This window comes from Taurulus bubalis (genome assembly GCF_910589615.1).
Source record: "Taurulus bubalis genome assembly, chromosome: 7".
NCBI classification, from domain to species: Eukaryota; Metazoa; Chordata; class Actinopteri; order Perciformes; family Cottidae; genus Taurulus; species Taurulus bubalis.
The window spans coordinates 27610767-27622596 of record NC_136595.1 but is presented as its reverse complement, the minus strand read 5'-3'; the positions used below and the strand labels follow the sequence as shown (position 1 = coordinate 27622596).

The 11830-nt window shown below is 41.6% G+C and overlaps 1 protein-coding gene across 1 annotated transcript in view; it reads left to right on the top strand.

Moving 5' to 3' along the window:
* Positions 1 to 461: 461 nt before the first annotated feature.
* Positions 462 to 11830, top strand: part of sh3rf1 (SH3 domain containing ring finger 1) — a gene marked incomplete at its 3' end in the record, with an annotated part of 43051 nt that continues 31682 nt past the window's right edge. The window contains 2 exon segments of the mRNA XM_079221448.1: positions 462 to 696; positions 2274 to 2804. Of these exon segments, the coding sequence (XP_079077574.1) occupies positions 2406 to 2804 (399 nt within the window). The 5' untranslated portion in view covers positions 462 to 696; positions 2274 to 2405.

The window sequence follows — 11830 nt, the reverse complement described above, 5'->3', positions numbered from 1 at the left end:
AAAGTAAGGTATTCTTCGGTTGTCAAATCCGTAAATATTATTACCAATAAATCGTAATACTATTGATTTTATAAAGTAAAAACATAAATATGTAAATTAATCTATTAATAGTAAAAGATTCAATGTGTCTTTTTATTAATCCGTCAAATGTTTTACATTAAATAAATGGTAATCATAATAATTTTGATAAGTAAGTTCAAATACTACATACTACTACTACTACTACTACTTATAATAATAATAATAATAAAGTAAAAACATAAATAAGTAAATGAATCTATTAAAAGTAAGGTATTCTTCGGTTGTTTTATTAATCCTTAAAACTACTGAATGAATTACTAACATTGTGACCAATTTGTTCATCCCAGTCGTCTCTTCTCCCACGGCCCCTGAAGGCGCCCGTCGCCCCGCCCCCTCCCTGTCTCCGGCTCAAGCGGCGGACAGCAGTCTGCCAACATGGCGCTGCTCGCTGCGGTCGGAGCTCCGTTGTCTCGTCCGTTTCCTCTTCATGTTCGATTCCCCCGGAGTATCTGACAGAAGTACACTTGTACCACAGCGTAGTACACCTTCCACAGAGTACCTCGCAGTATTTATCCGGTGAATACTTCACATAAATTGGCTGCTGCAGCTTGTGAGCAAGAAAGCAACAAAAAAAAAAAAAAAAAAAGGGGGAGCCGTGTTTAAAAAAAAAAAAAGGTAAGATGTTTTATATTTTACTTTTGGTCTGAGAAGTTTGAGAAAACTGTGTTTAAAAAAAAAGTACGAATCCTGTTAAAAAAACTTCACATTTTTAGTATCGACGTCAAAGTCTCGGCGGCGCGAGCGAACTTTAATCTGCTGGTTGTTTTTGAGATCTCGCGATATTACGGAAAAAAACGAGAAAACACAAAAGTCACAAAAGTAAAAATACACGTTTGTGTGTTTTTCTTTTCTTCGCGTGTACTATCACAGCTGTACACACGAGGAAGTGTTTTTGTTTTTTATGATACGATACAACATGCTGATTTAATGTAGTATTTTATTATTAATACATTATATTCTATTTTGTGTATATATTGTGCATTTTGTATATCTTATTGTATTGCTTACCTGTATGTATAAATGCTAAAATAATAACAAAGTATTTATCTATTGATCTATCACCAGACAAAGAGAGTTTATTTAAACATTCCTTTTCATGTCAAATCACAGTCTGTCACTGCTTTTTTTTTTTTTTTTTTTTGTGGTCATGATGATGATGATGATGATGAAGGTGTGTCTGTACAAGTTCCAGGATCTCAGTTTTCCAGGTGTAATTATCTGGTGTTGCTAATCAGATTATCGTGTCGTTAACCCTCTTAATGACTCTGAGTGTGTTTTTGTGCCAGCTCATCACTTCTGTGGTGTAACCGGTGTGTGTGTGTGTGTGTGTGTGTGTGTGTGTGTGTGTGTGTGTGTGTGTGTGTGTGTGTGTGTGTGTGTGTGTGTGTGTGTGTCGGCCAGCTGGAGGTGTGTGTGATGTTTCCTGAGCGCCATAAACGGAGCACAGATTTCAGCCATATGTGTTTAAGATAGTAAACGTTACGCCACAAGAAAACCACACGGAAAATGTACTTTCTGTTAAAAAAATAACCACATTTGTTTGCTGTACGTAATCCTGCTGCTCTTGAATTTGATTAAAACAAATGTCATACTTTTTAAACTATTAATACAGGAAATTGCCACTTTAAATATATAGATTTTATAGATAGATACTTCATTTTTCCGCTACAGCAGAATTTATACATAAAGGCAAAGCAATATAAAGAAATGCATAACAGAGATAACCTGTATTAACTAATGAAACAATAGTGCAAAGATCTAACCAAACAAACACACTGCATTCTCTCTACTGATCACCAGGGGGCGACTCCTCTGGTTGTATAGAAGTCTATATAAATTACTCTACTTCTCTCTTGATTTACTCCCTCAGTAAACATTGGATGGCGGATGCTTTAGGGCGGGGCTTCAAGGTGATTGACAGGTGGATCCTTTAGGGGTGGGGCTACAAGGTGATTGACAGGTGGATGCTTTAGGGCGGGGCTACAGGGTGATTGACAGGTCTACCAGTGTGTTTTCACTTCACATTCTGGTCCCCTAAAAATCAACCCTCCTCCCTCTCGTGTCACATCTTGTTTAAAAATAAATAAATAAATGGTAAATGCCAAAACCCCGAAATGTCCCCCCGCCCCCCTCAGGCTGACTATGACCTCTTTCCAGTTGACCAACTTGTCTCCACCCTGTGTTCTCTGCAGCGGACGCCATGGCCACAGCGCAGGTATGGGAGTGACGTGACGGCGTTCTGGTCCCGCTTCACTAACGCTAACCGCTAACCCCGCGGTTAGCGGAGCGAGAGCGCGCGAAAGAGAGAGAGAGAGAGAGAGAGAATGGACGAGTCGGTGCTGCTGGACCTGCTGGAGTGCCCCGTGTGCCTGGAGCGCCTGGACGCCTCGGCCAAGGTGCTGCCGTGCCAGCACACCTTCTGCCGGCGCTGCCTGCAGGGCATCCTGGGCTCTCGCGGCGAGCTGCGCTGCCCGGAGTGCCGCACGCTGGTGGAGTGCGCCGTGGACGAGCTGCCCAGCAACATCCTGCTGGTGCGGCTCCTGGACGGCATCAAGCAGAGGCCCCGCAGGCCCGGGCCGGGGCCGGGGGTCACCAACAGCAACGCCAACGGCACGGCCGGAGCCACCGCGGCGGCGGCCCGAGCGTGGCCGGCGGAGCGCGGCGGCGGCGGCACCCCGGGGCCACAGCCCCAACGAGCTCAGGCCAAGAGCACCCTGGTGCGGGTCAGTACACCGCACACGGCACACGGGTCAGCGAGCACCAGTCGGTGTGTTCACCATTGTTTTGAGGAAAATCTGCGAGGATTAAAAGCAGCGTGTTTTGCGTTACTGGGCTCTAATCTCTGCAGCGGATTAACCGCGTTATCACGGAGATCCCAGAGCCGGCCGGGCGGCGGCCCGGCGTTACTAACGCCGAGTGATTTTGAGATTAGTTCACAGTTCGGAGCCGACTAACGACTCAGTGGGCCGACTGCAGCCGGGCTTTTCCCCCCGGAGAGATTAGTTATTATCACCGGCGCCAGAAAGTGACGTAATCAACCTTACTTTCTTTATAACACATTTAATACTTGACTTGTTTCTCTACAGGGTTTATTTAAAGGTGATAAAGTAGTTTATGAATGAGTTAATAATTATAATCCTCTCTGTAGTGGAGGTTGGTTTCTGGAGTTTAGTGGTTACTCCTTCGCCTGGTCGCCCCCTGGTGGTGAGGAGGATAAAGCGGCGCGTTGAGTAGAAACGTCTCCGAGAATAAAACCAAAACCTCAGACGGGTTCTGGGTTCTGTTCCTTTGTGGCTGCTTTTAATCTGCGCTTCTGAGAGGCGTTGTAAAGAGTAGTTAAGGGAGCAGACGGAAATTGTGAAATGCAAAAGGTTATTTCCATAGATATGAGAGAGAGAGACATATAAATGAGAGATTCCTCTTCACGTGGCTGATTTCAGTGGTTTTGTCTTCATGTTTATGTGGAAACACGATGAAAGCGGGCGGCTAACGGATGTTTCTGTTGCCGCTTTAATGTCGTTTACTGAGCTCTTTACCTCTCACGAAAACATCTTTCTTTTTATTATTTACCCTCCTCTCTGGGAAAGTCAACACTCTGCATTAGCTCCGCCGTGCATCACTCATAAAACTCAGTCACACTCGCGTGCCGCTTTTCTCCGAGCGGCTCCAGACCGCTTGGTGTTGAACTAGAATATCCACTCGAAGTAAATATTATCTTTTTTACTCTCGATCGTCAAGAGTCAGTTTTTAGTGAAAGGAAAAGCAAGTTGAGGACTAACTTAAGGTCTAATTTAAAGGTTATGAAGCTCATAACGAACACACTACGACTACATGGACAGACTTCATGTGAAGTTTATAAAGACCAACATGTGCACAGCGACCGGCGGGTCAAAGGTCACAGAGGACAGACCTCAGTGTGTCGGCTGAAGTTGAGACGGAGCTGCGAGGACATAGTAAGGGTCGTCTTCAGTAAACATCCTGCAGTTCATGTTTTGTGTTTGTTTTTGGGGCTGAGAAACTTGAGTCGTGCGACGTGGAGAACTTTCTGTGGAGGCGGATTTTATTTGAAAAGGCAGAATATTCAGTTTTAAGACGGCAAAACAACCGTGATTTCTTTTGTTATTGTAATTGAATGAGATGTTTGACCTCTGCAGCTCTTTATAAGATATATTGAGATAATCCTTCATTATTCCCACAGTGGGGAGATGGCAGGATTACAGCAGCAAGACACAGAGTACATAAACAAATCAAGTAATATAAATAAACGGTAAAGAAGAATACAAGAGATATTAAATATACAGACGGAATAAAAAAAGTATTTAAATGTTTATAAACCCACGAGAGATCGATCATGTGACCCGAAAACTAAGAAACCAACCGATCAGTCTGCCGTACACCCGATGAGTATCGTGTAGTGTTGGTGTGGTATCAGTGTAGTGTTTGTGTAGTATCAGTGTAGTGTTTGTGTAGTATCAGTGTAGTGTTTGTGTAGTATCAGTGTAGTGTTTGTGTAGTATCAGTGTAGTGTTTGTGTAGTATCAGTGTAGTGTTTGTGTAGTATCAGTGTAGTGTTTGTGTAGTATCAGTGTAGTGTTTGTGTAGTATCAGTGTAGTGTTTGTGTAGTATAGTGTTTGTGTAGTATTGTGTAGTGTTTGTGTAGTATCAGTGTAGTGTTTGTGTAGTATAGGTGTAGTGTAGTGTTTGTGTAGTATATGTGTAGTGTTTGTGTAGTGTAGTGTTTGTGTAGTATTGTGTAGTGTTTGTGTAGTATCAGTGTAGTGTTTGTGTAGTATCGGTGTAGTGTAGTGTTTGTGTAGTATCAGTGTAGTGTTTGTGTAGTATCAGTGTAGTGTAGTGTTTGTGTAGTATCAGTGTAGTGTTTGTGTAGTATTGGTGTAGTGTTTGTGTAGTATCAGTGTAGTGTTTGTGTAGTATCAGTGTAGTGTTTGTGTAGTATCAGTGTAGTGTTTGTGTAGTATCAGTGTAGTGTTTGTGTAGTATCGGTGTAGTGTTTGTGTAGTATTGGTGTAGTGTAGTATCGGTGTAGTGTAGTATCGGTGTAGTGTAGTGTTTGTGTAGTGTTTGTGTAGTATCGGTGTAGTGTAGTATCGGTGTAGTGTAGTGTTTGTGTAGTGTAGTGTTTGTGTAGTATCGGTGTAGTGTTTGTGTAGTATCGGTGTAGTGTAGTGTTTGTGTAGTATCGGTGTAGTGTTTGTGTAGTATCAGTGTAGTGTTTGTGTAGTATCAGTGTAGTGTTTGTGTAGTATCAGTGTAGTGTTTGTGTAGTATCAGTGTAGTGTTTGTGTAGTATCAGTGTAGTGTTTGTGTAGTATCAGTGTAGTGTTTGTGTAGTATCAGTGTAGTGTTTGTGTAGTATCAGTGTAGTGTTGGTGTAGTATCAGTGTAGTGTTTGTGTAGTATCAGTGTAGTGTTTGTGTAGTATAGTGTTTGTGTAGTATTGTGTAGTGTTTGTGTAGTATCAGTGTAGTGTTTGTGTAGTATAGGTGTAGTGTAGTGTTTGTGTAGTATATGTGTAGTGTTTGTGTAGTGTAGTGTTTGTGTAGTATTGTGTAGTGTTTGTGTAGTATCAGTGTAGTGTTTGTGTAGTATCGGTGTAGTGTAGTGTTTGTGTAGTATCAGTGTAGTGTTTGTGTAGTATCAGTGTAGTGTAGTGTTTGTGTAGTATCAGTGTAGTGTTTGTGTAGTATTGGTGTAGTGTTTGTGTAGTATCAGTGTAGTGTTTGTGTAGTATCAGTGTAGTGTTTGTGTAGTATCAGTGTAGTGTTTGTGTAGTATCAGTGTAGTGTTTGTGTAGTATCAGTGTAGTGTTTGTGTAGTATCAGTGTAGTGTTTGTGTAGTATTGGTGTAGTGTTTGTGTAGTATCGGTGTAGTGTAGTATCGGTGTAGTGTAGTGTTTGTGTAGTGTAGTGTTTGTGTAGTATCGGTGTAGTGTAGTATCGGTGTAGTGTAGTGTTTGTGTAGTGTAGTGTTTGTGTAGTATCGGTGTAGTGTTTGTGTAGTATCGGTGTAGTGTAGTGTTTGTGTAGTATCAGTGTAGTGTTTGTGTAGTATCAGTGTAGTGTTTGTGTAGTATCAGTGTAGTGTAGTGTTTGTGTAGTGTCGGTGTATTGTAGTGTTTGTGTAGTGTAGTGTTTGTGTAGTATCAGTGTAGTGTTTGTGTAGTGTAGTGTTTGTGTAGTATCAGTGTAGTGTAATGTTTGTGTAGTGTTTGTGTAGTATCAGTGTAGTGTTTGTGTAGTGTAGTGTAGTGTTTGTGTAGTGTAGTGTTTGTGTAGTGTAGTGTAGTGTTTGTGTAGTGTTTGTGTAGTATCAGTGTAGTGTTTGTGTAGTGTAGTGTTTGTGTAGTGTTTGTGTAGTATAGTGTAGTGTTTGTGTAGTGTAGTGTTTGTGTAGTGTAGTGTAGTGTTTGTGTAGTGTTTGTGTAGTGTAGTGTTTGTGTAGTGTTTGTGTAGTGTAGTGTTTGTGTAGTGTAGTGTTTGTGTAGTGTAGTGTTTGTGTAGTGTAGTGTTTGTGTAGTGTAGTGTTTGTGTAGTGTAGTGTTTGTGTAGTATTGGTGTAGTGTAGTATCGGTGTAGTGTAGTGTTTGTGTAGTGTAGTGTTTGTGTAGTGTAGTGTTTGTGTAGTATCGGTGTAGTGTAGTGTTTGTGTAGTATTGGTGTAGTGTTTGTGTAGTATCGGTGTAGTGTAGTATCGGTGTAGTGTTTGTGTAGTGTAGTGTTTGTGTAGTATCGGTGTAGTGTAGTGTTTGTGTAGTATCAGTGTAGTGTTTGTGTAGTATCAGTGTAGTGTTTGTGTAGTATCAGTGTAGTGTTTGTGTAGTATCAGTGTAGTGTAGTGTTTGTGTAGTGTCGGTGTATTGTAGTGTTTGTGTAGTGTAGTGTTTGTGTAGTATCAGTGTAGTGTTTGTGTAGTGTAGTGTTTGTGTAGTATCAGTGTAGTGTAATGTTTGTGTAGTGTTTGTGTAGTATCAGTGTAGTGTAGTGTTTGTGTAGTGTAGTGTTTGTGTAGTGTAGTGTAGTGTTTGTGTAGTATCAGTGTAGTGTTTGTGTAGTGTAGTGTTTGTGTAGTGTTTGTGTAGTGTTTGTGTAGTATCGTGTAGTGTAGTGTTTGTGTAGTGTAGTGTTTCTGTAGTGTAGTGTTTCTGTAGTGTTTGTGTAGTGTTTGTGTAGTGTAGTGTTTGTGTAGTGTAGTGTAGTGTTTGTGTAGTGTAGTGTTTGTGTAGTATCAGTGTAGTGTTTGTGTAGTGTAGTGTTTGTGTAGTATAGTGTTTGTGTAGTGTTTGTGTAGTGTAGTGTTTGTGTAGTATCAGTGTAGTGTTTGTGTAGTGTTTGTGTAGTGTAGTGTTTGTGTAGTATCAGTGTAGTAGTGTTTGTGTAGTGTAGTGTTTGTGTAGTGTTTGTGTAGTATCGTGTAGTGTTTGTGTAGTGTAGTGTTTGTGTAGTGTTTGTGTAGTGTAGTGTTTGTGTAGTGTAGTGTAGTGTTTGTGTAGTGTTTGTGTAGTGTAGTGTTTGTGTAGTGTTTGTGTAGTGTTTGTGTAGTGTTTGTGTAGTGTAGTGTTTGTGTAGTGTAGTGTTTGTGTAGTGTAGTGTAGTGTAGTGTTTGTGTAGTGTTTGTGTAGTATCAGTGTAGTAGTGTTTGTGTAGTGTTTGTGTAGTATCAGTGTAGTAGTGTTGTGTAGTGTAGTGTTTGTGTAGTGTTGTGTAGTGTAGTGTTTGTGTAGTGTTTGTGTAGTGTAGTGTTTGTGTAGTATAGTGTAGTGTTTGTGTAGTGTAGTGTTTGTGTAGTATCAGTGTAGTGTAATGTTTGTGTAGTGTTTGTGTAGTATCAGTGTAGTGTTTGTGTAGTGTAGTGTTTGTGTAGTGTAGTGTTTGTGTAGTGTAGTGTAGTGTTTGTGTAGTGTTTGTGTAGTATCAGTGTAGTGTTTGTGTAGTGTAGTGTTTGTGTAGTGTTTGTGTAGTATAGTGTAGTGTTTGTGTAGTGTAGTGTTTGTGTAGTGTAGTGTAGTGTTTGTGTAGTGTTTGTGTAGTGTAGTGTAGTGTTTGTGTAGTGTAGTGTTTGTGTAGTGTTTGTGTAGTGTAGTGTTTGTGTAGTGTAGTGTTTGTGTAGTATTGGTGTAGTGTAGTATCGGTGTAGTGTAGTGTTTGTGTAGTGTAGTGTTTGTGTAGTGTAGTGTTTGTGTAGTATCGGTGTAGTGTAGTGTTTGTGTAGTATTGGTGTAGTGTTTGTGTAGTATCGGTGTAGTGTTTGTGTAGTGTAGTGTTTGTGTAGTATCGGTGTAGTGTAGTGTTTGTGTAGTATCGGTGTAGTGTAGTGTTTGTGTAGTATCAGTGTAGTGTTTGTGTAGTATCAGTGTAGTGTTTGTGTAGTATCAGTGTAGTGTTTGTGTAGTATCAGTGTAGTGTTTGTGTAGTATCAGTGTAGTGTAGTGTTTGTGTAGTGTCGGTGTATTGTAGTGTTTGTGTAGTGTAGTGTTTGTGTAGTATCAGTGTAGTGTTTGTGTAGTGTAGTGTTTGTGTAGTATCAGTGTAGTGTAATGTTTGTGTAGTGTTTGTGTAGTATCAGTGTAGTGTTTGTGTAGTGTAGTGTTTGTGTAGTGTAGTGTAGTGTAGTGTTTGTGTAGTGTTTGTGTAGTGTTTGTGTAGTGTAGTGTAGTGTTTGTGTAGTGTAGTGTTTGTGTAGTGTAGTGTTTGTGTAGTGTTTGTGTAGTGTAGTGTAGTGTTTGTGTAGTGTTTGTGTAGTGTAGTGTTTGTGTAGTGTTTGTGTAGTGTAGTGTTTGTGTAGTATCAGTGTAGTGTTTGTGTAGTGTAGTGTTTGTGTAGTGTAGTGTTTGTGTAGTGTTTGTGTAGTGTTTGTGTAGTGTAGTGTTTGTGTAGTATCAGTGTAGTGTTTGTGTAGTGTTTGTGTAGTGTAGTGTTTGTGTAGTATCAGTGTAGTAGTGTAGTGTTTATGTAGTGTTTGTGTAGTATCGTGTAGTGTTTGTGTAGTGTAGTGTTTGTGTAGTGTTTGTGTAGTGTAGTGTTTGTGTAGTGTAGTGTAGTGTTTGTGTAGTGTTTGTGTAGTGTAGTGTTTGTGTAGTGTTTGTGTAGTGTTTGTGTAGTGTTTGTGTAGTGTAGTGTTTGTGTAGTGTTTGTGTAGTGTTTGTGTAGTATCAGTGTAGTAGTGTTTGTGTAGTGTTTGTGTAGTATCAGTGTAGTAGTGTTGTGTAGTGTAGTGTTTGTGTAGTGTTGTGTAGTGTAGTGTTTGTGTAGTGTAGTGTTTGTGTAGTATAGTGTAGTGTTGTGTAGTGTTTGTGTAGTGTTTGTGTAGTGTTTGTGTAGTATCAGTGTAGTAGTGTTTGTGTTGTGTAGTGTTTGTGTAGTGTAGTGTTTGTGTAGTATAGTGTAGTGTTGTGTAGTGTCGGAGTAGAAGCCAGCTGAGCCCTGCTCTCCTGGAGCATCAGGTTGATGAAAGATGTAGAATCAGTGGAACGTCAAAGAGTCTGACTTCAGGAAGAAGATCAGAGGAAGAGGAGGAACCTGAAACCTCCATTATGTCACCTCTGTTGTGTCTTCAGACTGACAGCGGGAGTATACTCCCTCACTGGAAAGACATGCTACACACACACACACACACACACACACACACACACACACACACACACACACATCAATGAAAGATGATTCCATAAACTGAGAATGTTTTAGTTTTCATGATTTTAGAACTTCTTGTGTTGCTGCTCAAGAAAGACTTTTTGTTTACATACAAGAATAATAAAACATCTTAGTCTATTCCCTTTTTTTTCTCACATTAAAATGAAGATTGATGAGAGTATTGATGAGAGTATTGATGAGAGCATTGATGAGAGCATTGATGAGAGCATTGATGAGAGTATTGAGAGTTCTAGGAGACAGGAAGTGCTACAGGCTGGGGCTGAGCAGGTGTAACGTTCTGCAGAACATGAAAGGCAGAGATCAAAGCCTTCTGCTGATTACTGATCTGATCTCAGACCAGCGTGCCACACACACACACACACACACACACACACACACACACACACACACACACCCTCCCCCCCGGGTCACACCCTCAGTCCCACTTTTATTGTTCGCTGCCGCCGTCTGTCCCTTGATTTCAGTCTTTTTTTGGTGGTGCATCTCAAAGCTTTAAGCAGCCACACACACACACACACACACACACACACACACACACACACACACACACACACACACACACACACACACACACACTTCCCAACCAGTGAGTCAAAGGTGTCGGGACCAAAAGGGACAAATGTTTGACGCGGTGACCTCTGCCCCTCCTCCTCCTTTCCCTTCCTCTCCTCCTCCCTCCTCCTCTCCCCCCTCCCTTCCTCTCTTCCTCCCCTCCTCCCTCCCCCTCTCCTCTCCTCCTCCCTCCTCTCCTCTCCAGCAGTGGTTCATCACCCCTTCTTTCGGGTCCTGGTTGATGACTCACCTCGCTGCTCCTCTCACATGATGTTTTGTCTTCCTCTCTCGGCCTCGTTGACTCTCATAACGCAGCTTGTGGTGTGTGTGTGTGTGTGTGTGTGTGTGTGTGTGTGTGGCCTGAGAGGGAGTAGAGCCACCGGAGCTGTCTGGGGGTCAAAGGTCACGGCAGTCAGGGGTCGGAGCCGACGAAGAATTAGAGAAAGCTTTTCTGCGGATATCTTCAGTTATCAGTTGAAGCAAAACTGCTTCCCTGAAAATAGAGCGTTATGACGAATATATATATATATATATATATATATATATATATATATATATATATATATATATATATATATATTTACTTACACCATAAAAGCTTTCCTGTTTCTTTTTAATGATGTTGTACATTAGCCACAGTTTAGGCTCTAATATATATGATAATGTTGGTGCTATAAGGCCTTAATTAACTGTGTGTGTGTGTGTGTTGAAATGAGACGCTATTCTTTCCTCAGCTCTTGGGGATGTAATTAGGTCATTGTCTCGTGTTTGGTAATGAGAGCCTTATACTTTTTCATAGGCTTCTTAACGCTTGATGCACACACACACACACACACGCACACACCTCTACCTGCCGCTACTTGTCATCATCTATTTAATCTTTTCTTAGCAACCCAGGAAGCAGAAACAACCTTTTCATGCATCTGGTGTTTTGCTGCAGCCTGACTGACGTTACCCACAAGGCATTGCAACGATGTGTTTTTAGCTCCCAGTTATTTCCACAACAACGTCGCGGTGCGGCTCTCTCTTGCTTCACTTCCTCGGAGAGGAGGAATGTTGTTTACTGCTCCTCATGTCGAGGTTTCTCATTAACATTCCTGCAGCCTCCCTCTTGAGGTCGCTGAGTCACCGGCCCTCTTTGATGACATCATGGCGTGGAGCGCCTCTTCCTGCCGATGACCCCAAGAACCCGTCATTACGGCCTCGCACGCCCGCCCACATGGGGGGGAGAGGGAGGGAGAGGGAGAGAAGGAGAGAGAGAGAGAAGTCTATTAGTCTCATTCTGAGGAAACTAAACACTTTTAGTTTTTGTGTTGTCTAAAACACTTTCAGTCAGATTGTTTCTTGTTGACAAGTTCAAGTTATTTTTCCAGCGGCAGATTATAAATAATACTTTTCTGCTCCAGTCTGAAGCTTCTGTTACTGGAGGCCGCTTCCTCCTCCTCACCACCAGGGGGCGATCACACAAGAACTGAGAGGAATGAAGAAGACGAGGAGAGTAACACAGACTGAAGGAGAAACCAC